General features: G+C 39.0%; 1 protein-coding gene across 5 annotated transcripts in view; it reads left to right on the forward strand.

Annotated features, from left to right (window-relative positions):
* LOC126094616 (integrator complex subunit 1) overlaps nucleotides 1–25837 on the forward strand; it is a 301226-nt gene that overhangs the window by 241939 nt on the left and 33450 nt on the right. For all 5 annotated transcript variants that reach the window (XM_049909116.1, XM_049909125.1, XM_049909100.1 and 2 more), the window contains exons 27-32: nucleotides 25–230; nucleotides 4581–4729; nucleotides 6818–6947; nucleotides 9161–9333; nucleotides 16845–16963; nucleotides 20503–20653. In XM_049909116.1, the coding sequence (XP_049765073.1) occupies nucleotides 25–230; nucleotides 4581–4729; nucleotides 6818–6947; nucleotides 9161–9333; nucleotides 16845–16963; nucleotides 20503–20653 (928 nt within the window). The remainder of the gene's footprint in view (nucleotides 1–24; nucleotides 231–4580; nucleotides 4730–6817; nucleotides 6948–9160; nucleotides 9334–16844; nucleotides 16964–20502; nucleotides 20654–25837) is intronic.

A 25837-nucleotide genomic window follows, 5' to 3' on the forward strand; every position in this document is an offset into this window, starting at 1 on the left:
TGTTAACATATGCTCACTTCTTAGTGTTACAGCAGACACCAATAGCACAATTGGAACGTGTTGGTCGTCAGTTACTGGATGAGCGCTTGCAGCAGCGTCACACTGGTGAGCTGGTTGAAGCCATGTCTCAGTTGGTGGTGTCAGATACGAGACCCCACTGTCGTGGGATGCTTGTCGACTGGTTAGCAGCTGTTGAGCCTGAAGTTATTGGCTCCTGTCCTCAGTTACAGGTAAGAGCACTGTGATCAGTTTTACAAATGATTATTAGTTTGTGTTAAAGATTATCCTGAAATATGCCAAACTTAGCTACATTTTTGTCATCATATTTATAACAATTTTGCATCAGTATTAAGAAAATGTAATGTGCATTATGCACTGAACAGGTAGTACCCAACAACTAAACCTAATTTTTTGTTGATGATGTAATTGTTTTGGGTGAGACAGAAACAAAGATATGTACCAAACTGGATCTTTAGTGTGAGGGAGATACAATAATGAATCTTTAAATCAGCAAAATGAAGACAGTTGGTCTGATGTTATGTAGGATCTCTGACAGTTCATCTTAAAATTGGAGATTAAGAGATGGATGTGGCTGCAAGTTCTAATAGATGGATACTGTTGTTTCCTAGGCAACATCAATTAATTGGAAACAGAATACAGAAAACTTCTAAATTCTGCCATGTGAGATAGAATATTTGCACAAGCTTCTAAGATCGAGCTGCACAAAACGTACTCCTTATCTATCCCTTAGAAGAAGCAGTAGTTAACGTACATAAACTAGCTATTCTCGACAACAGAAATGCCTGTTGAAAACAAATGCCGGCCGGAGTGGCCATGCGGTTCTAGGTGCTACAGTCTGGAACTGAGCGACCGCTACGGTCGCAGGTTCGAATCCTGCCTCAGGCATGGATGTGTGTGATGTCCTTAGGTTAATTAGGTTTAATTAGTTCGTTCTAAGTTCTAGGCGATTGATGACCTCAGAAGTTAAGTCGCATAGTGCTCAGAGCCATTTGAACCCTTTGAAAACAAAGATGTGTTAAAATAAGGAACGAGGATATTGAAATCCGAATTGGAAAGAAGCCTGCTGGAGACCCTTGAACTGCAATGATGGCAGTGATATTAGCACATGCAGAAGGTAGCTCCCTTACACATATCTTTGGGCTTAGTTTGCTCAAGATCTCCTGGGTATAAGACAAAGAGAAAGATCTCATGATCACTGGGAGAAGCAGTCACTTGCAGATCTTAAAGCTTGAGATGCTGACTGCATCAGAGAAATGAGCAACAGGGCGGGAGGACAGTACTTTGTTAACAGCATAAAATGATAAAATTCTACCTTCTTTATATTCAAACTAATAGCACATCAATTTTTTTTTCTGTCAATATATGAACTGCAGGTTCTAAGATCAAAAATGTTTCCATTAGCCTTGCTGCAGTTACTCACTTTCACTTGAAAAGCTAAGATTTAAGTGCTACCACATAAAAAGTGAATACTGATTTCTGAAGGAAGCCAACAATTCCCTGTAATTACACTAAAAATATTTTATTGTCTGCCACAGTCACTTGTTGATAACCTCAATGTTGAGTGGCCATGAGCTCCTTTCGTTCTGCCACAAGTGATTTTCACTTGTAATAGAAACTGACAAGTGTAAATTTGTTTTAATAAAATAATACATGATTTCTAACTGTCTGCTTTTATCTGACACATGTGGAAGTCACATTTTGCAAGGGGAGAAAAAAACACCAGAAAAATGGCATTAAAAATATGTGGTGACATAAAGCCTTCTTTAAATTATTTGCAAGGGTGGAATCAGATGTGATAATGGATGGGGGGAATGAGGAAAGATTATCGCTCACCTGTAGCTTATTGGCATATTATTAGGTAGCCATCCCCCCCCCCCTCCAAATATATATATATATATATATATATATATCACTGTGTGTAAATGTCGCTTTTTAAGTGTCTCCCCCCCCCCCCCCCCCTCCCCTGGTAACTGAGTGTTCAGTGCTACAGAATGTTAGACCTAACGGCCCGGGTTCAATTCCCGGCTGGGTTGGAGATTTTCTCCGCTCAGGCACTGGGTGATGTGTTGTTCTTATCATCATCATTTCATCCCCATCAACACGCAAGTCGCCAAAGTGGCATCAACCCAAAAGACTTGCACCAGGCTAACGGTCTACCCGACAGGAGGCCCTAGCCACACGGCATTTCCATTACCTTTTAAGTCCTCATTTTACTACTTCTGCTGAAAGCCAGCTCTCTCACTGCCCTGAGCATCTTAGGCCCTCCCTGTTGCTACATCCATTTTCTCTTCAGTTTGAGCAACAACTAGTAAACATTCGGTGTTACTGCAGCTGCAAATGGGTGTGTGGTTGTCTGAGGTAATGTGTGTATGAGATCCAAAGCTCGGTAATGACTCTTTGCTTTTGTGAGCATTGAGCCACCATGCATCCATCATTTCTTCTGTTCAGAGAGATGGATTATGTAGACAGGATTAGAAAATATTGTAAAAATAGAATTGCTGCCAAGACTCAATTATTGCATTTTGCTGGGTCAAACAGAAGTGAAGATGAGAAACATGTGCTTGTGCTAAATGAGGGAGTCTACTTCCCTGAAATCAGTATATTTACTTAAGATTGCTTGTTTTGCTAAACGTGTGGTGTTCGGAAAGGGCTACTCAGGAAAGTAGCTTTACAAATTTCAAATTTTGTGCATTTTCATGAAATGTAGTTTTTTTATTGTTATTTTCATATTTTATTATATGGATGATACAATATTGTTGTTGTTATCGGTCTCATTTTGTCAATAGTGGGGAATCTTCTAACTCAACATCTGTAATAAATGTGTTGCTGGTTTCTAGATTTTATCAAATAATGATTAAAGTAGTCTTCTGAGTGCCAAATTTGAATAAATTTCTATTCACTAATATGTGTTTTCTTCAGAACTGAATCCAGCGCATTAATGATTTTGGTAAACAGCAGCAGTGTGATAAACATTCTAGTTCATAATATAATATAAATGGATAGATAAAAAATGTATCCACTAAGTGGTGGCAGGGGCATGTGTGCCTCCCCCCCCCCCCCCCCCCCCCCACACACACACACACACACAAGGATGTAACCTGAAGGAAGATAAATGTGTTATTCACTTCCTCTCTTAGTCATTTATGTGGTTACGCAGTGTTCTTACTATTCATATTTAAATTAATGTGTACTTACAGGGAGAGGTCCTCAGCAGTGGGATTGACTTTTTGGAACTGTCTGTACGGTGATGTAGGTTGAGATCCCAGGTATCACACCCTGCAGCCATTCATGTTGTTGGGCCCTCACATGCATGTAATTGACAAAAAATACTGGAATTTTGTGTGTTGCTCAGTAGCATTAAAAAAAGTAGTGTTAAATAGACTGTGTGGTGTAATGAATAGTGTAATTCTTTCACATGCAAAAGGTTGTGGGGTTTGAATCTTGTCAGGTACTTCAAATATTTTTAAATTTTTATTGAGGTGAATGTGATCATTTTTTAATTCAGTTAATTGATTTAAATGTAGTTTTTTATTTCTGTTCGTTTGTCATGTCGTTTTATTCATCATATCAACTTCTTCATTTGCTCTCATTTTTCTTCCTATCATTCTTTTTCTGCTTGAAATCATTTTTCATGTGATTTTAATTAATTTTATGTGTTAATTTTGATTTAATTTCTTTTATTTTATCATCCTGACTTTTCACCTGTGTTACTGCTTTGATTATTTTTATTCCTTAATTTGCTTTAATTTCGCTTTACTTGCAATGCCATCTATTGTTTGAATCTTGATCTGTGATATTTTGTCCATAGTGCAATAGGAATTTAAGCTGTTTTGAATGTCTGTATGATGATTACCATAAAAAAGTATTGTAACAAAAAATACATATTTGACTCCATTAAATAGATTATCGCATCTGTTTTTTTTTTTAACCATTAAATTGGCATTTTCAAATACTTAAATATTATAACAGGTAACTATACTTATAACACATACACAAAACTTCAGAGTGGATAAAGAATGACACGAAGAAAGAAACAAGAACAAATTAAAAAACTCATACTGTAACTAAAATGATGTGAGAGAAGAATAGAAATAAATAATTATATTTAAACCAATTAAGTGAATAACAATGATGATTGGTGCCATTACTATAAAGATTTAAAAATGAAAAAAAAGAAGCACCTGACAAGATTTGAACTCATGACATTCTGCATGTGAAGGCTTTACCGTGTCCATTACTCCACACAACCAGTCTATAAAACACTGTTTGAGTGTTGTGTAAAATTCTGAATTCTTTTTTTGTCGATTACTCGCAAATGAATGCTCACCAAATGCTCACCAGGATGAATGGATGCAGGGTGTTATATCTGGGAACTTAATCTACATCATGGTATAGATGGTTTCAAAAAGTCGATCCTACCACTGGGATCTCTCCTTGTTAGTTATGTTTCAGCTGTTGGCTAGTGTAACTGTTCTATACTTTTGTTCATTTAGTGATAAATTGTTTTATCCATTAGAATCTTTGCCAAAGGTGAGTGTTTAAATTTGTCGTATCTGCAGATGCAGCTGTTATTTTCAAAGACAGAATGTGGCAATAGTGGAGTGACACAAACTTGCCGCCCATATCTTCTGACACTGCTAGCCCATCGAGCTTCTTGGTCAACTCTGTTCCATTGTGTTCAGAGACTGCTGAATAAGTTTGAAATGAGGTACTGTTTTAGTTTGCTTTTTTCTTACTGTCATAAATGTAAGACTGAATAGATAATATCAGTTCTATAACTTAATAACTGTTCATCCTTATGAAGCATTAATTTTATAATCAAAAGCGTTACTTGTTACTTATCAACTTTTATTTTATTTATGTTTGACGTATTTTGTATTATGTGAATTTGATGGAGATATTTTATTAGTGTCTTTCATCCAGCAGTAAATATAGGTAATATTTTATTGTATTATTTGCATGAACACAGGTATTCCTCAGTTGGTTTTGCTGCTCTTACAGTGGCTGGTTCTGGCGGAGGTTCGAGTCCTCCTTCGGGCGTGGGTGTGTGTGTGTTTGTCCTTAGGATAATTTAGCTTAAGTAGTGTGTAAGCTTAGGGACTGATGACCTTAGCAGTTAAGTCCCATAAGATTTCACACACTTTTTTTTTTTTTTTTTTTTGCTCTTACAGTGGCTGTGTTTGCAGATAAAATTGTTGAGTATAAGTCTGCTTTATGCAGACAACTGTTTCTTCATGCAAACCCAAAGAGGACACAAAGGCACTGAAACATGTTTGGGTTTAAATAAAAAAGAAGATTGTTTACCTAACAGGCAGACCTTACATCGTGTAATCTAGACACACACTCTTTTTATATAAATGTTGTTGAGTTGCTAATAGAAGAAAGGGATGTCAAAATCAGTGCCTAAAGAAATGTTGACACAGTACTGTGGTAGCACACATTTATTTACATTGTTAATTGATAGAACACTAGTGCAATTGTGCAACAGCAGAATTAAAGTGACACACTTGATTAGTGACAAAGAAAAGCTAATAAATTCTTACATGTGTGACGTAATGAAAATGAGATTGAAAGTACAGGGACCTTTCTCAATCAACTGTCCACATCTTGCCATAGACATCAGAGTTCAAGCAGAATATTTGTAGGTTTCACTTGACAGTCATGCGAACAAAGACAACAGGACAACAGCTGTTGGTGTATATCATAAGATGGAGAGGAAATTTACAGCTGATTGTGTCCTTTCTGAGCAAATGCTCTCACTTGATGAACATTCATGTACCTCTTGCTGCCTGTTACTTGTGGCTGTCCTATGACACTGACAGTACAGGCAGTACTATTAGATTAGCCATGTGTGGACATTTTAACGCCAATTATAACATTTGCTTTTGTGTACAGTAATATATGCTTTGTGTAAATATATATGTATGGTCCCTTTTAATTTACACTGCCTTGTCTTTTTGCAACAGTCTGAAACTGCGTGCAGCTGGTAATGATTTTTTTGTATAGTGTGTCCCTACAAGACACACAACTCAGTTAATTTTATCTTAACACCCATTGCAAAGACTCTGTTTGGTAGCACAAAAGGTCTCTTGTTTCAAAAGGAAAATTGCTGTAGAAAACGGTTAAATTACAGGGAGACAGTAAGTCTGACCAGTACTTGCCTTCCAGAAGGTGAAATTCCAGTATTGCTGATACACATATATAAATATATGGAAAATTATCCGAGCTTTTGGAGGTGTTAGTTCCTTCCTAATCCTGTTGTGTCGATGAGGGGATACACAAGTGAAGGGGGAGAGTGCTGGACTCAGTTCTATCTCAAGGATAGTTCACTGGGAGACAATGTACCAGCTTCAGTCCATAGATGAAAAGAGGACAGAGTTAACGTCCTGTCTTCTTGGGGTCAGAATGACCTGCTTCTACCTTCTAATCATCCCCATTGCTCCCTGAGGAATGAGCTTATAGTTCTGAAAGCTATATAGTTTCATTGTCTCTTTTGTGTGTATTGGCATTACTGGAGTTTTGCCTCCTGAAGATTTGTATTGACAAACTATTCTGTCTTATTGTAATTCAGAAAAGTATTTTTGTCCTGCATAAACAAGATAAGCTGTTAAATTTCCCTACAGCTCTTGTATTGTAAACTGTCATTTCCTTTGATTTACCTAAGACATGGATTATAAGGATCTTCATATATTTGTGGTTGTCATTATTATTGGACTCAGGGGAATTATTGTTAATGTCAACCTTAAATACACTCTTGATATTTATTTTTCATAATATCTTATGTTAACACCATTAGGTATCATCCTACAGCTGTTCTGGATTTCATGTGGGCACTCACTTGCAACCCCAAACTTTGGCAAGGACGCGAAAAGTTCACACCAAAGCATTACTCTCAGGAAGATGTTCTCAACCTTACACGAGAACAGGTATGATCTCATTAGAATAATGAAATTACTACTCTATGTTTATCAGATCTTTACTTTAAACTTTCTTTTAAGTGTGCATACAGATATTTTTGATAGTATGACAAAGGAAACCAAGAGATAAAAGGAAATACTACTCAATATTGTGTTTTCCTCTCTCGCAGAATGCATTGTTCAGGCACAAATTGCTTTTAGTGGACCATGTGATAAAATCAAAGTATTATACTCACAGATGGTGTACTGAATGAAACAAGAAAGACTCTTAAAAGCTACAAAGTGACAGGGCACAGGTTCAGACAAAATCCACTCTAGAGTCTCTTAGGCATTGTGGTAAAGCCAACACACTTACAATAGAACCTCGCTAATTGAACCTCGAATGGTTCGACTTCCTGCTTAGTCTGACCATCCTACTTCTGGTGTTTTTGTTACAAACAAGGGCTGCTGCTACAGCACTTGTTGATGGCTCTTAATCTGCAATATGCATAAGTAGGCAGTTGACCATTGCTAGGTGCAATAGTTAGACCAGTTTTAGTATGAAATAACTTGTTTCTAAATCGATCAGTAGGTGTGTTGCTGTGCAAGCATTTCTTTTATAAAGTAGTGACAGTGTGTAAAACTAAACATAAACATGTCTCTCTGTCCTTACAACTGGATGTTGAGCTTAGTGACATGAGAGTGGATCAGTACAGCTGACGTTGACTGGACAACAGAAGCAGAATTAATTGCTGACCAAATCATTGATGCTGTTGCTCGAACAACTGATGAGAATGAGAAAAGTGATGGCAACAAAGACAATGAACCTACAGCTCGAGTTCCACATACAGATGCAAAAAATTCATTTGATATATCCCTTCAGTATGTTCAACAAAGATCTAAGTCTCCCTCAATAGCCATTTTGTGAATTAAGAAATGGCAGTAAATGTGGCAAAATTAATATTTTGGTCTGCTAAGTGAAAAAACATCACAGAGTTTATTTGTCTTGCTTAAGAACAGAACATTTTTAACTTTGTGATTTCTTATTTTAAATAGTTAAGTGCAAATCAGTTGTGTGTCAATATAGTACTGTAATGAGTTATCTAATAAACTCACACTCACAGTAATAATATCTTGTCTTATGATACTGATGTATTTTAAAGTACAGGCACTACCGTAAATTACTCTTGCGTGTAAGATTTTTTATGTGTACCAATATTTTCTTTTTGGTTTGCTACTGTTTTAACATGCAACACTATTTCAGGCAGTATTTCCAGTTGAAGATTAAAGTTGTACTGTTCTGTTTTCTAATGTTACAGGTTAGTAAATGGGGCAGGTTTTGCACCTGGGTCTTCCACAGGGGTATGATTCTCATGGCAAGGGGTTGGGATTGGGAGTGACATAGTGATGGACTAGAATGTTGTCGAGGTTGGGTGGGCAACGGAACACCACTTTAGGAGGGGTGGAAATATCTCGGGTAGGATGTCCCTCATTTCAGGGCATGACAATAGGTAATCAAAGCCCTGGCGAAGGATGTGGTTCAGTTTTTCCAGTCCTGGGTGGTACTAGGTGACAAAGGGGACACTCCTTTGTGGCTGGTTTTTTGTGGTGGTAAGAGAATTGATGTTGTGAGGGGAAATGGCACAGGACACCTGTTGGCAGACTAGGTCTGGGGGATAGTGCCTATCTGTGAAGGCCTCGGTGAGACCCTCAGCATACTGAGCAAGGGTTTTTTTGTCACTGCAGATACACCGTCCTTGGGTGCCAAGCTATGGCCTCCTCCTCTCTGATGGCTCCATCCACACCTGTGTCCACATGAAACCCACCAACCAACAACAGTACCTGCATTTTGACAGCTGTCATCCCTTTCACACCCACATAAGGCATATATGCAGTGACAAATCTTCCTTGCTCTGTGTAAAAGAAGCAGACAACAGATTTCTACAGATTTATTTTCTTCTCACATAAATTTTGGAAAAAGAATTGGAAATGGGGGAGGGCAGATGGTATGAAGCTGCATAAGGATCATGAAGTAAGATAAGAAAAATTAGGGTTCATAGGGACACACATTGACAGTCATTTTTTCCTCGTCTCTGTTTGCGAGGGAAACAGGAAAGGATTAACTACTAGTAACACATGGTACCCTCCGCAATGGACGATGTAGATGTAGATACTACTTATACGTTAGTTCAATGTATGATTTCATTTAAATTGCTGTTTTTTTTCTTTTTGTGTGTGCACAGTTATTGGTGTTGGTGGAGTATATTGTGGAAGAAGCAGTGATGACGTCTGGTATTGGCGAATATCAAGATAAAATGGAACTGCGACTACCACTGATGTTACAGTGCTTGTCTCAGGATGAGGATCGAGCACTTGTTGCTCAGCATTTAATTACAGTAGCTGCTGCAAAGAATGGGTTTGTGTTAAACAAATATTATTTGAACGTGACATTTGGTTAGCTGTGTTGTGTCATTAGAAGTAAATTGTTTACAGGTTAATGATGCAGATATTTTATTGTAAATAATTTGGGAGTGAATCTAAGAGCCCCCTACACACACACACACACACACACACACACACACACACACACACACAACCTTTATGGCTAACATGTGCCAGCTGAATATACTGCATTGGTACTGCAGTTCTGCAGCTTGACTGGTATGAGGGATCATGGCAGGTAAAGTGATTAAGGATAGAAAGGAGCAAGGAGTAGAGGAAAGGGACGAGGAAGGGTGGCTGATGACTGTGAGGGAGGCAGCCAGTGTATGGGCTATGAATTTGGGAGGGAGAACCAGCAGCTTAAGTTAAAATCGATCAACTCATACAAATATCTTGGTGTAATACATAAAATAAAGGAAAGGTAGCCACTCACTCAAAGCTGACTGATGTGTAGTGCATTAAAGCATGCAACAGATAGCAGTATTTGTACTAACTTTGGAGCTCTTGGTCATTCTCTAGTCAAAGTACACACACATTCATGCACATTACACAGACACAAGCACACACCCTTGGCCACAGCAAGACTTAACTGTTGATTATCTATAGCAGTTGGCTGGGCAGATGGATGCTGTTGGAGGGGCAAGGGAGATGGAGATGGAGAGGTGGGGTGAGAAAGAGGGGGGGGGGGGAGAGAGAGAGGAGAGAGAGAGAGAGAGAGAGAGTGAGTGTGAGTGTACACGCGTGCGCACACGCCGCTGCCGCCCCCCCCCCCCCCCCCACACACACACACACACACACACACACAGTCTGTAACCCACTGAACTCATTATGTCTTCTTTGGCAGCCCTTGAGTCACCTGCGGAAAAACGTGCATCACACTGTCTCACTACCCTGTCACCACATCATGCATCCGCCCCTTAATCTTTTCACCCCCCCTCCCCCACACCAACACCATCTGCCCAGGCAGCTGTCACCAATAATCACCAGTCAGTCTCACTATAGCCGTGTGTGTGTGTGTGTGTGTGTGTGTGTGTGTGTGTGTGTGTGTGTGTGTTCGACTAAAGAGTTGAACACTAGTGTACATATTGTGTTTTGTTGCATGTTTCTATGTGGAACACGTCAGCTTTAGGTGAGTGGTTGCCTTTCCTTTAATTTATGTAGTATTCCATGCAAAAATTTCCGCTGTTATTATAAAATACCATGGTGTAACACTAGGTAGAGATATGAAATAGCACGACTACATAGGCTCAGTCGCAGATAAAGTAGATGGCAGACTTTAGTTGACTGGTGGAATATTAGCGAAATGTAGTCAGTCTACAAAGAAGATTGCTTACAAATCACTTGTGTGGCCCATTCTAGAATATTGCGCAAGTGTGTGAGACCTGTACCAAATAGCACTAACAGGGAATTTTGAATGTATATAGAGGTCAACATGAAGGTCACAACTTTGTTTGACCCATGGAAGAGTGTAACAGAGATGTTAAAGAAACCAAGCTAACAGACTCTTGAGGATAGACATGAATTTTCCCAAGGAAGTGTATTTACAAAGTTTTCAAGAATCAGCTTTAAATTAATACTCTAGGAATACACAGGGTGTTTCAAAATGAATATAAGGGTTTTAAGGCTTGATAGCATTTATTACATTCAACTTACAGTTATAAATAATACATCAAATGAAAGAGCAACTCAAACAGATTTGTTTGTATACTTGTGCACAAAGGAAAGAGTATGGGATGACCAAGAATGAATGGAAAAAATCATGAATGAGTGAGAGTCTATCACAAGTAGTTCCAAGAAATCAGTTCGTCCTTGTTGTTTGCAGTTGTACAAGCTCTAAAGCCTACAGACTACGGTTTATGTGCCAACTTCGCAAAAGAAATTTTGGTGCATGAGATGAAGATTTTCTGGGTCGTATTGTCTTCAGTGGTGAATCGACATTTCACCTATACGGAAAAGTGAACACACGTAATGTGTGTATCTGGAGGTCATCAGATCCGCTCGACTTTTTCAGTGAAGAAACTGTAACTGGTGTTTCTCATCTTGATGCTCTAGAACAGGGCTTAACAACTGGCCGGTTTTGAGTGCGAGTATTCGCGTCTGCTCAGGCACGTGCTCGCGAGCTGGTGCAAGGTCGCAGAGTAGGGAGGGAGGGGAAATGCGCGTGCACGTTTAAATAGGGCTGCATTGTGCCTATTGAATTCACGCCAACTGTGTAACGTTTAAAGCACTACGATCAGCTCTAACAGTCATTGCGCTGGTTAAGAATCATGTCAAGTCACCGTTGTGTAACCCCAACCATGCTTTCGCAGTTCAACCCCCATTGGGAGGAATTGTGTCTGTTCACAGAAAAAGATGGTGTTGCAAAATGTTTAGTCTGTCACAAAATGCTCAATTCTTTCAGGAAATTTAATTTGCAGCGACATTATACGTCGTACCCATCGAAAGACTACGGAAGTGGAAAATGTGATGGACCAGATCGTGCACAGGAAGTTATTAAACTTAAAAGGAAGCTACCCGAAGAAGATCTGGACGACGAAGAAAAATCAACTGAGGCAGCTCTCAGAGTGTGTTACAAAATTGCTTTGCTTTTAGCAAAATCCCTGCGCCCCTTCACTGATGGCGATTTAATAAAAGAGTGTTTGGTAGTTGCAGCGGAACATATGTGTCCATCTCAAGTTGAACAGTTTCGGATTGTGCCATTATCTAACATGACCATTATGCGTCGCATACAGGACATGGCAGACGACGTCCAGAGCCAGTTTGCAAATATCTGTAAAGATTTTATGGCGTATTCTCTAGCTCTGCACGAAAATGTTGTTATCACTGGAACAGCGCAGCTTGCCATATTTATTAGAGGCGTTAATAGAGATCTTCAGGTGAGGGAAGAGCTCCTTGATGTAGTAGCCATGAAGAACACTACAACCGGAGGTGATATATTAAGTAGTGTTGAAGAAAGTGTTGAAAATATAGGATTGTCGTGGAAATCGTTAGTTTCAGTGTCTACAAATGGTGCACCAGCAATGACAGAGAAAATATCAGGTTTCGTTGCGCTGTTGAAGGAGAAAATGCAAAAACTGACCATGCCGAATGCAGGGAAAAAATCAGGTTTTGTGTTTCGCTGTTGAAGGAGAAAATGCAAAAACTGACCATGCTGAATGAAATAAGGGGCGTTCACTGTGTGATCCACCAGGAAAACTTATGTGCAAAGAGTATCACTCTAAAAAATGTGATGGTTGGTTGTTGTTCGTACAACCAATTATATAAGGAAGCATGGACTACAACACAGGCAATTTGAAAGCTTTCTTAAGGTTGTAGAAAGCCAGTATGGTAGCCTGCCTTATTACAGCGAGGTCCGCTGGCTTAGTCGTGGCGAATTATTAAATCGATTTTTTTGCCTATTAGATGAGATAAATGTTTTCATGGAAATAAATAACATGTGTGTTCCTGAATTGAAAGAGCCTTCATGGAAATGTGATCTCGCGTTCTTAGCAGATTTAACTAGCCATCTGAATGCTTTGAACATTTCACTACAAGGTAAAGATCTGCTAATTACTCATTTCATAGATCAAATACGAGCTTGTAAAATGAAATTGACACTTTGTGTGAGTCAGCTGGAAACAGGAAATCTAGCTCATTTTCCTAAATTATCATCCATGAAAAATGTTCACAAAGACTGAATGTCATTCACATAGTTTAGTTGCCTTTAAGGAAGAATTTGATCAACACTTTCAAGATCTGACAGCACTAGACAGAGATTTTGATCTGTTCGCCTCTCCATATTCAGCAAATATTGAAAAGATTCGTCCTGAGCTGCAACTAGAAATTATTGACCTGCAATGTGACAGAGAATAGAGACAAATTTCAGAACAAGAAAAACATTTTTTAATTCTACAGACACTTCCCTCAGGATAGATTTCCTCGTTTGCACAAACTGGCAGCTACAATAATATCAATGTTCGGTTCCACGTATGTTTGTGAACAACTGTTCTCTGCAATGAAATGTAACAAGACGCGCCTGAGAAACGCATTGTCTGATCGAAATTTAAACTGCACGCTGTGCCTACAATGCACAAGAACAATTACTCCGAACATAAACGCAATTGTAAAGGACAAAAAGTACAAGATAACCAAGAATCCCACACTTCAGTGACACCTTTTATTGTGTAACAGTTCACAAATTAATACGAATGTAGAGGCATACACTAAGCTAATAAAATTATGTGGCACGTGTACATTCTCCTTTATTTGTTTCATTTGTCGCAGTAATAATTCGTGAGTGATATCCCTGCAGGTGGCTGCGGATTTACATTGACTGGCAGCAGCTGTTGTGTGCCCCACGTGACTCTCCCCACTCTCCGCTCTGGTCCGGTAGTTGGGGTAGCGTGCTCGCGCTGCTCCGTGCTCGCGCCTTGCTGCTCACAGCTTGCTCTGCGAGCACGTATGTTGTGAAGCCCTGCTCTAGAACTACGACTCTTTCCTCAACAGGAAAAAGCTGAACTGCAGAATTTTATTTGGCAGCAAAATGGCGTGCCTTCTCACTGGCATAACTCATCATGTGACTAATTAAACAATGTTGTGCCCGACTGCTGTATTGGCCGCAAGGCACTGGATGACAGAGCTTGTTTTATATAACATTCATGTTCACACAGGTTTCGACCCCATGCCTTTGGGAGTTCATAAAGGATGATGTTTATATGTCTTCACCACCAGCTGATCTATCTGACTTCAGAAACAGCATTGTTGCAACAATTGCTATCGACACAGAGATCAAGGTTTTGGAAGAACTCACCCGTCTACTTGATGTGTGACGGTGGTGCTGACACTGAACACTTTTAAGAAAAACTGTTGTAGTTGCTCTTTAACTTAATGTATTATTTATAATTATAAGTTAAATGTAATAAATGTTACAAAACCTTAAAACCCATATATTCATTTTGAAAAGCCCTGTATTACAGCTTACATATTGCTTCTGTAGGGATAGTGAAGACAAGATTAGATAGATTACAGCATATACAGAGGCATCCGCACAGTCACTCTTCCAGCACTCTGTACTTGAATAGAATGAGAAGAAGCGCTAATAACTGGTGCAATGTGAAGTACCCTCTGCGACACACTTCAGAGTCATTTGCAGAGTATGGGTGTAGATGTAAAAGTAGATGTACAGATAGGAATGCCATATGGACACTGGCACCATTGAGTTTGTAGAGCTCACGATGATGATGGTGTGGAGGAGTGGATCGGAAGTTGATTCTTGTTATAGTGAACTAACAAACCCGGCAATATTTCACAATTACTAAATTTGTTTGAAAACTAGATATACTTCCTGGTTTCCTCCCCCCCCCCCCCTCCCTTTGCCCTCTTCCTCCCCCCCCCTTATGACCATTTCCCCCCTCCCTCCAAATCCCCTTTTCCCCCCTCCCACTTACCTTGAACCTTGCTTATTGTTATTATAAATAAAGCTTTAATTGGAAAATTAAAATTAATGGATGGAGTGGTTGGGGTCACTGGTATATGGGATATGAGAGACATCTTCAGCTGCTGGATCTATAAGGATAGTAGCTCCAATGACAGTATTTCACATAGTTTTAATCTGCAAATGCATAGGATTGCAAAGTTTCAGATTGCATAGTAGTAGTCTAATCATTAACCAGTATAAGCCATTAATAGAATTTCCCTGTATTCTGTTAAAACTGACTGTAAGAAAGGTAACAAAATCTAACCTATTCAAAGCACAGCATTTTCTTTCTGGTAGTCAGTTTGAATGGAGAAGCTGTACATTTTTGCTTAAAAAAACCTAGCCAATGTCTATCCGAATGTATATTAGAGTAAAGTGTAAAAATGTGAAGTAAATTGGTCAAAAAGTTTTCGAGATTTTTTGTAACAAATGTTAAACAATGTCTTTGTCTTCACAATTCTGTACAAATTAATTGAGACAAGCTCTTGTTTTACAAAGGAATTGTTAAACTCTTGGTAGACTACTGTTGTCTTGATAGTGAACAACAATTGTAGATCCCTTACAGTATAGTGGAGTGCTTGTATGAGTATCAACAGCATGTGTTATTTCTATATTCTCAGCTGGAAAACTTTGTGTTAAAATGAACATTTCACCCCATAAGCGTGCAAAAGTAGTTACTCTTCATGAACACACAACTGTGACTATGAGGCATTGCCTCTGTTGTTGGTATGGGGAAGATCTTGTGTTTCAAGACTGTATTAGGACATTTAGTGAGACTGCCTCATTCATTGTCTCCAAAGAGAAAAGACAGATGTGTATGAAAACCAAAAATCACCACTAGAACTGAGAAAACTGTACTTAGAAACAGTAGAATTCACCCTCACAAGACAATTAAGTACCTTCAGAAAGTTGTCTTGGCTACTGGGGTTGAAATTAGCTCTTCAACAGAACAGCACAGCATAGGCTTCTTGATTGTAAATGCAAGGCATGAAAGACAATAAAGAAGCAGTTGATAACACCTGCCATGAAGAAGAAAAAAAAATGGTTAGCGTGGGCCAAAATTTGTAAATCTTGGATCTCAAATAACTGGAAACGTTTAATTTTCAGTGATGAGTCACCTTTTATTTCTCAAGGTTCCAGAGCAAGTGTTGTCAGGTGAAGCACCCATGAGGCAGTCAGGGCTGAGCATCCTGAACAGTCTGTAAAATATGCTTCCAAAAAATGTTGTGGAGATTCCTCACTGCAAGTGACCCTGGGGCACTAACAAGTTGATGGATGATGAATTCAGCCAAGTGCATGGAAATTCTTAGGTAAAGGATTGTGTCATCCCTACAGACCTTTGCACATGGTGCAGGAGCATTTCAACATGATCTGTTCCTGTGTCACATTTCTAAAGCAGTCAAGACATTCATAGAAGAAAACAGTAATAATGTACTTCAATGGCCTGGTAATTCACCAGACTTAAATCCCATTGAGAATTTGTGGAGTTTTGTGAATAGATGTCTTGGTTAAATGGACTGTTTGATAAAAGAATGTATGTTAGTTTGTAAATGTGGCAAAAGTGTGGTTTCATGGCAACACGCTATGAAACATTTATTCTGACCTGGACGAATCTATGCCACAACGTGTTCAGAAGCTCATTAAAGCAAGGGGAGGACACATTAGTTACTGACATTCAGTAAGCCACTTAGTGTATTATACATACAGTATTAAATGTGCACAGTTAGTTTAATCGTCTTGTATCAATGAATTTGCACACTACTGCAGATTTATGCCTTACTTTCCTGTTTGCAGTTTGTAAGAAAATAATTTAAATAAAATTAGTGACTATTCTTCTTTTCAAATAATTTTTGAGAACTGTGTTATATTCTCCTTATTATAATGAATTTGTACTTTACTTTACTGTTTGCAATTTTTGAGAAAATAACGTGAATCAAATTAATTACTGTCCTTTTTTTAATGCTTTCACAACTCTATTGTACATTGACTTCCTGATTTCGTGGTTGACATGCTTGATGTTCTCATTGCAGTGTAAGATCTGAAGTTGCCCAAAAATTATTGCTGCAACTATATCTGCGCATTCCAAGTGTTATACATTACTTCAAGGATGATGAACGGGAACCATTTCTTGAAAATGCTTCTGTGTCAGGTGAGTAAAAGCATGTTTCTTAATTTTTTTCCTGTATAAATCAGACGGATTGTATCATTCATGCAGTTTGCATTGGCTTGCACACATTACTTTACCCAAAGAGCTGGTAATGGGTTTTTGTTTCTTGTAATTCTCATAGTAAAGATAGCAATAGCACCCAATAATTTGATGAACATTTCTATAACTTTTACGGATTTGTTATGGTTCATAGATCCCATCATGAAGAAGAACTTTTAGGGATGTGGAATGAAGCAAGGTCTGCATAACACAAAAAAAAGCAAATTGTAGGAACTTAATCTGTACACTGCTTTGCCTATAAATTAACAGTATACTGCTTAATATTATTTGTGATAGTGCCAGCTAAATGTAACCTAGGAAATTAGGGTAGAAGTTGGTACTTGAGGGGAAAAAAGCTGCTGTTTCCTCAGTTGTATTAACTCCATGAGCAGCAGTTGTTAGAAATTTATTTTCTACAAAGGTAGAGTGCTCGACTCTGGCCCTAGAGGTCCTGGTAGTAGCAAGGACTTTTCCTAGTTCCAGTCCCTCCAAGGTGCCCCTACATACACTCAGCTTGCTGTCAGATTAAGAATCAGGGCTCTTTCCTGGGTGTAAAAGGCAACAAGGGTAATGGGCTTGTCCCTTCCTTCTCCCACCCAAACATCCAGTGCTGTGGCAGACAGAAGGCTCTATTGTGCCTGTAGTCAGACCAGAAGATGATTCATGGGACAAGTGCCACAGACTTTTTTTTCCAAGATACTATATGTGCTAACAGAAGTTAAATTTAACATCGTGGATGTATCAAGAATGAGATTTTCAGTCTGCAGCGGATTGTGCGCTGATATGAAACTTCCTGGCAGATTAAAACTATGTGCCCAACCGAGACTCGAACTTGGGACCTTTGCCTTTCGCGGGCAAGTGCTCTACCATCTGAGCTACCGAAGCACGACTCACGCCCGGTCCTCACAGCTTTGCTTCTGCCAGTATCTCATCTCCTACCTTCCAAACTTTACAGAAGCTCTCCTGCGAACCTTGCAGAACTAGCACTCCTGAAAGAAAGGATACTGCGGAGACATGGCTTAGCCACAGGAGTGCTAGTTCTGCAAGGTTCGCAGGAGAGCTTCTGTAAAGTTTGGAAGGTAGGAGATGAGATACTGGCAGAAGTAAAGCTGTGAGGACCGGGCGTGAGTCGTGCTTTGGTAACTCATATGGTAGAGCACTTGCCCGTGAAAGGCAAAGGTCCCGAGTTCGAGTCTCGGTCGGGCACACAGTTTTAATCTGCCAGGAAGTTTCATCGTGAAAGTAGCAGGAAAGTCTTGCTACTTTCACAGTTATATTATGTAGCTGGTAGCTGCTGTTTGTCTGCTACTGCTAGCATAATATTTAGTTGACCACTTTAGTATGTGGTGAAGCATAACTGTACCTATGCTAAAAGAATAGAAGCCTGTTTACGGTGAACATTACTGGCTGGCCGATGTGAATTTTCAGTCACAAAAAACAGTCACCACTTGACAATGGCTAGGAACACTTGGCCGAAAGCTCAGGATTTTAAACAACTGGATGCAGCTGGAAGCCCAAGAAAATTTTACCAGCACATATTGTTGCGAAACCATACATTCATATATAGATTTTTTTTAGCCTAAATTCCATTGTCCTCTCTAATGAGTGGGTAAGCATTTCTTTTTACCAGTATATTAGTTACAAAACATTTTTTCTGGATTTCTTGATATCAGGATGTAACCAAACATTTATCTATAGCAGGGGAAATCCCCCAACTATAGTTGTGCTCAACTGATTGCAAAGTTTTAATGGCACACTGCAGCTGCGTCATGATTTGTCGTCAGTTCTGAGTTGCTCTGAAATATGTCCTGTGCGACATTTTCACTGCTCCATTCCGAATCAGCTATTCCTTTCTCTGTAGATTCCATTGGAGCTGTTTTCTGCATGAATTGTGTTTCTCACTTGCTTAATATTTGTCAGTTCTTTGCATGTATACTATAAATTGGCAGGAAACAGGTGTTCAGATTGCTTTGGGTGTGAAATGTTATTGTTTAGGTTAATGCATTCTGCTTTCAAGTTCATTATTCAGCTCTAGATTTGTGCATTTTTATGGTACATTGGCTGAGACATTAAATTTTGGACATGCAGCTGTAGAAACTACATTTCTTAAACTGCTGTTTCGGCCAAATACTTTTTAGCCATCTTCTAAGTGAGCCTACGAATTGAAGCTAGATCATTTACTTAAACCTTTTCTTTGATCAACTTGCAAAGATGTTGGTACAGTGCAGTGCTTATTGATGTACTGATATCGCAGCCTGGATCGGGTGGCTATCCAAAGATTCAGTTCATATCAAGTTTTTTGCTGCTGAAGAAGATCTTTGGCCCTCATGTAGTCTATGGTTGCACATGTAGTGACAAAAGTGATGTAGCAGTTTGTTGGCTCACTCAGATGATGACTGAAATGTGTAAGGCTTGAATAACCATTTGAAGAAATGGAGTTTCTGCAGCTGCATGCCGCAGGATGTAGTGGATCGAGGCTAGATTTGTTTTTATGTATTGAAGCCTAGTGCCACTTAAACTTACATGTACGTTGTGAAGTACTTAGTATAAGAGATCATTCACCATTCTGTCACACTGGAAGTTGCAGCTCATAATAATGTTAAAATATTTAACACTTGATATTTGAATAATTTTTTGAATGGAAAAAAAGCATGGTTCACAGTTAGTAATAAAATTAACATCCATTGGAATATAGTCTCTTCTTTTTTAAATCTGTTGCAATGCATAGATGTAAGTACAGAACCAAAGAAATAAATCTAAGTTTAATAGCTAATTCTGTTTTAAAAATTTAATTTCTAAACCGATCATAAGAACTGAAAGAAGTTATACAGGTGCCTTGACTCCCGATAAACAATGATTAGTAAAATTATGATTCCATGCTCTGTAGTGGTGTACACGTAAGAAGGTGAATGGTAGAGGGATATGCATTAGCAGAAAGCTAATGCCTTCTTACTTGTACACTATGACAATACAGCCAGTAGCATCATTCTGCATATTTGTATACAGTGTGCACTTCGGGGCGTTCATTGAACATTATTGTTGATAGTTGTATTAGTCCGGTATGATGAGAGTACTTAGTCACTGTAGTTTTCAACATGGGTGGCATAAAGCAAATACAATGAGGATTATGCCAAAAAACAACAGTGAGAGTTTTACCTGCATATAAATTTGTCTAGAGGAGACAGGAACATTGCCAGTTGCAAGGGTGGGAAACAGCTGGAGCATGAAGTGTGGGACAGAGATAAAGGGCACATTTATGATGCCACAAACTATTTTCCATCCCACTTTGTGCAGAATGCATAACACAGCCGCCTTCTTACTTGTACGCAACTATAATACAGTGACATTTTTACCTCTGCAATGTCCTGTAGTCTTCAGAGTTCCCAGTTTCATGGCAACATTTACAGTTTGTGTCTATTTCATTGACATGTGTTTCATAGAAATCATGATCATGCTTTTTCAAACATGATGTTCATTTTCAGACTGGACTAGCAGTACTCTGGATTCAATGTCGCACACAGTACTGACTGCTCTGACAGCTTCCCATCAAGGCAAAGACTGGGCACGACGTTCCCAGGAATATGAGCTCTCTGCTCGTAAGATGGCGTCTGTGCACCCTGTCTTAGTCCTCAGGTTTGTACAAATTGTGGTGTATGGTAGATGTCAATAGATATGAAATCAAGGAACAACTGTAAAAAATGCAGGTACACAAAGTACACCTAAGCAAATATAATAGAAAATATTTTTATTAAATGAAACAGTTGGCAAAGAACTTTGAGGTGTTACTAGCATCATCTTGTTTTTATCTGTAAGAAAACATTTGCCGTTACATACTAAAATTGTAGAAACAGAAGATTGGTCAGCTTTGAAAGAAGCCCTTTCCACGTTGTGGGTGTGAATTTATTCACGCCACTTCATCTACTAGATGCAAAATCTGTTTTCTTTGTACCCTCCTCCAATGGTCCTATAGATTTATACCAACTATTCTTGCCTCGTTTAGGTTCATTACATTTCGTTAGGGCCTTATGTTACCAGTAGGACTAGCAATGTGCTTTGTGAATAATGTCCAAACTCGGTTACTATTTGTATGTGTTATCACCATGGTCCCACTAATTATGCCTTTCAACACAGTCTGATAACCGCATGCTGTTTAGTATGTATCTCGGTGCATTATTATTATTATTATTATTATATCGATGGGATTCTGGAAACATCATGTCTATCACCGTATGGGAAACAGTGTAATTTGAAACTGAACATTTCACAATTAGCGGTGGCGGGATGAATCGTGCAGAAGAATATCTGTCAGAGGTGGAACAGCGTGCATGGGCTGCATCCCTATCATTATACTTTCATTCAATACCAGCATCCTGCAGATCGCCCTCAGCAGATGCAATTCTGTGAATGAATGGTTCCAACAACAACAACAGAAAGCCAACGATGACTTCGTAAACAACGAAATATGATCGGATGAAACAGCATTCACTTGTGACGGTGTCTTCAGTATGCACAGTGCTCACCATTGGTGTAAGGTTAATCCACACATCACCTGCAACCGTGGATATCAAGTTCGCTTTTGTATCAACATGTGGGCCGGAATATTGGGCGACAGGTATTTTGGCCCCTACATGTTGACTGACTGATTGACTGCACGGGGGTATCATGCATTCCTGTCAAACTGTCTGCCTGATGCGCTGAAAGATGTTCCATTACATGTTGGACAGAGGATATGGTTCCAACATGATGGTGCAGTCTGGAATTAATGTGCGACAGTATTTGGACAGAAAATTTCCAGGGAAATGGCTTGGATGTGGAGGTCCAGTTGTATGGCCACCGCCTTCACCTGACCTAACTCCCCTGGATTTCTTCTTGTGGGTACACCAGAAGGAGTATGTGTGCTCTACTGCACTGACAAATGTGGAAGAATTGGTAGCCCGTGTTCATGCTGCTCTTGTTACTGTGGACGCAGCTTTGCTGCAAAAGGTGTTGCGCAATGTTTGGACGTGCAGGGAGGTCGCTTTGAGCATCTGTTTTCCGAGGCTAATGTATTCATGTGGTCATTAATATGGACATTATTATTGTCACTGGTCGCTAATGTGTGACATCTGAGTGTGTTCATATTACATGTAGTGTAGACAAGTAGATGTTGTGTTATTGTACTGAGCTGTCATCTTTAGCATCTTGAAATTGATATTGTTTTTATAGTTATTCTATCCTATGACAGGTCATTTGTTTCAACTGTCTGTTTCGTATTTGTCTAATCATGCATTTGTTATGTTCAGCATTACAAAATGTTGTAAATTTAGGAAACATGTGATCTAAGAGATGGTGTATATTACAGTATAATATGTCAGAATGAAATTAGCAAATAAGAATAGTACATCCCAACACAGGATCGAACTCTTGACCTCCTGCATGCTAACCCAAAACTCTGTCCATTGCACCAATTGTACAGCATGACTAATATATGCTGACAGAGGTAGTTATTTATCTGACCTCCCATAACAATAGAAATAATCATCCTTGGAACGCGATATTCATTTGGTCTCCCATAAAAACACAAATAATATAATAACAAGAAGATTTGTAATTTGAAATTAATATTGTTGGCCTAATAACTATGAAGACCTTTTACAGAAAAATGAAATAAAATCAAGAGTTGCAACAATGAAGGAAAAAGACAGATTGCTACTTACTGTAAAGAAGACACGTTAAGTTCCAGACAGGCACAATTAAGTAGCAATCTGTCTTTTCCTAAATTGATATTCCTACCTGGAGTTTCCATAGTTTGAAAAGGAAGAGAAGTCTATGTATAGCTTTAGTATTTTGTCCACATGCCGTTGGTATCAAGAACAGCATGGATCCTTCTAGTCATAGAATTTATAAGTTTATGGAAAAAATCCTCTTCGATGGCAGTTCCCTCCTGTTAAGAATGAACCAAATCCCATAGGGCACTCTCAGTTTCCAGAGGAGGGTCTGGTCAATTGTCTCATAGTCTTCTTAAATTGAGTCCTTACATACTCTGTGGGATTGAAATCAGGCAACTTTGGAGACCACGGAAGGCATTGAATAATATTCTCCCTTCATTGAAACCAGCGCTGAATCCTAATGCTAGTGTTTGATGGATGATTATCATGTCAGCAAATGAGATGTGCTTCGGTGTACCAAAGTTGAGCTCCAGGGATGACCACATTTTCAAGGAAATGTTCATAGGGTGTTGAATTGAATTTGCCTTGGATACTTCCTAAAGTTTCTGCACCCATGTAAGACACGCAGCCCAAAATTTCACACTTATGTGTCTGCTTCTAGCATGTGTGGCCACAAAGCATGCATAATGTTGTTGCCCTTCTGTGCAGTAAACAACAGCAGGACCTATGCTCTTAGACTCAATTGTGCGCTCATCGGAGAAGATGACTTACCTCCAATTGACATTTTCCCAGGACTCGCACATGCTAGATTATCCACGGCTTGTTCATCAGACAACGGTTCTTTGATAAGAACATGATGGGACCTGATTCTGTGGTCCTTTAATCTTCTTAAAGCAGTTCTCAATGAGCCCAGGAAATTTGAAGCTCTCCTTAGCTCCTGGACGAGAGACAATGAGCATTGCTAGTCTACATTTTGTATCCTCTCTACTTCGGCCATCAGCAATTATTTTGCTTCCCAAATAGCAAACCTCATTTACTACTCTAAGTGACTTGTTTCCTATTCTGATTCCCTCAGCATCATGTGATTTAATTTGGCTACTTTTCATTATCCTCGTTTTGCTTTTGTTGTTGATCATCTTGTATCCACCTTTGAAGACACTGTCCATTCCGTTCGACTCCTCTTCCAGGTCCTTTGCTGTCTCCGACAGAATTACAATGTCATTGGCAAACCTTAAAGTTTTTATTTCTTCTCCATGGATTTTAATTCCTACTCCAAATTTTTCTTTTGTTACTTTTGATGCTGGGCAGTAATACCTACCCCAGTGGTTACTTTTCCTGTCTCCCTTCTAACAACATTCCATATTGATTTGATTTTATTGCCCGAGTTGTTAATTTCATCTCTGACATGTATATTTCATGATTTTTGACAACTTTTCCCAGTATGGTACAACAATTTTTATAGTGTAGAATTACTTATGGGTCTTTACTAATTCTTGCTGCTTGACAAAGTTTTCTTTTTTTCTGAAGACACTTTAATACCCGTAGCAGTCCAAGGTATCTTGGAAAACTGTTTGGTGTTACATTTAGTAATTTTTTTGGGCAACAATGTTAAAAAAGGGACATAAATTTATCAAGAAATATGTTGCATTTATCATTAACATTTGGATCATTGGATACATCTCCCCAATTAACATTTCTTAAACTTTCTATGAAGTGCTCTACAGATACCAGGTTGAGCAACCTTACACCTTTACGTAATGGTTTCTGAACTGTACACCCTGCCAGGTTTTGTAAGTTAATCAATTGTGCATCATGGTCAGATAATCCAAGTATCACAGGAAAAGCATGTGTTAGTTTTACATCCTCTTGGTGCACAAATATGTTATCTATCAGAATGCTACTGCCTTGAGCTAGACGGCTAAGGAAGTTGATCACTGATCCTAAGTTATATGTCATAATGCTTGTAGGTCACTTTTCCTATCAGACTTGCTTAGGAAGTTTACATTGAAATCACTACAGATTAGTTTAGTAACTTCTTCTTTTTGTCTGACAGACAGCATAACAGGGAGTCAAACTTTTTTATGAATAACTCCAAATCTCCTAATGGGGACATGTACACTGTTGTTAATATCAACAATACATTATCTAGCTGTAGTTCACAGGCACAAACTTCAAACACTTTCCATCCCCACAGTTACATGGTGTTGAGACAAAGTATATGAATCTCATTCTTACTTTTGAGAATGTCTAAACACACTATCAGCTCATACACTTTATTTTTTATTCCCCTGATATTTTGATGAAGTGAATTGATACTACCCTTAGCTTTATCCCATTTTCTGTTCTATTTTTCTTGATTGTTGTCTGTCCAGACTTCGGCTTTAACCTAAAAAACTGTGTACATGGTCCCAGTAACCGCAGGGATCGTCCCTTGTGTGACTGTGGCCTCCCCCTTGCAGTATCTTCTAATAGAGAAGCTAATTTTAATTTAGCTTCCCCCTTCCTGTTTAGGTACAGACCATGTATAGTGTATCCCCACCTACCAATAGCGTCAACTGGAACAACACTTATGTGAGATTTTGCCAGTGTTTGGAGCATCCTGATCAGCTCAGTGTTACCAAGCCTTACGGCAGTATTTACTGAGGGCTGATCATGGCGCTGACAGACCTCGACAAACCTCACATTTGTGTGGCCCAATTCTGCTCCTATTTTATCCAGGTAACTCTTAATACTGTATCTTGGATTCATAGCCAGGCTGTTTCCTGCTCCTCCAACTATAATTACATGATCTTCCTTCTCAAAGTCCCTGCGTAGGTGACCCAAGTGTTTTCTGTCACCTGGCTAAGGCTAGCACTTGGTTCACAAAACTTGTGACCTGTTACCCTGCACCTATTTTCTCCTGAAGTTGCTGACCTACAGCTCTCCCTTGACTGCTACCTAGAAACAGGATTCTTCTTATCTTATTCTTATTTGATCCTGACCTGTCTTTTTTTCTTTAAGCTAATATTCTGCTTCAACCTTCATTCTCAACAATGTAAACACCAAGCTGAAGCTCCACAGACCACTAGAGTTGTGAACACTGGCTCTTCTGAACTTGGGCATGCACAATGCTCTTTTCTTGGACTCTAAATTATTTGGGATGGGCCTTGCATTTTACATGGAGTAATCA

The sequence above is a fragment of the Schistocerca cancellata genome, chromosome 1 (assembly GCF_023864275.1).
Source record: "Schistocerca cancellata isolate TAMUIC-IGC-003103 chromosome 1, iqSchCanc2.1, whole genome shotgun sequence".
In the NCBI taxonomy this organism is placed as follows: Eukaryota; Metazoa; Arthropoda; class Insecta; order Orthoptera; family Acrididae; genus Schistocerca; species Schistocerca cancellata.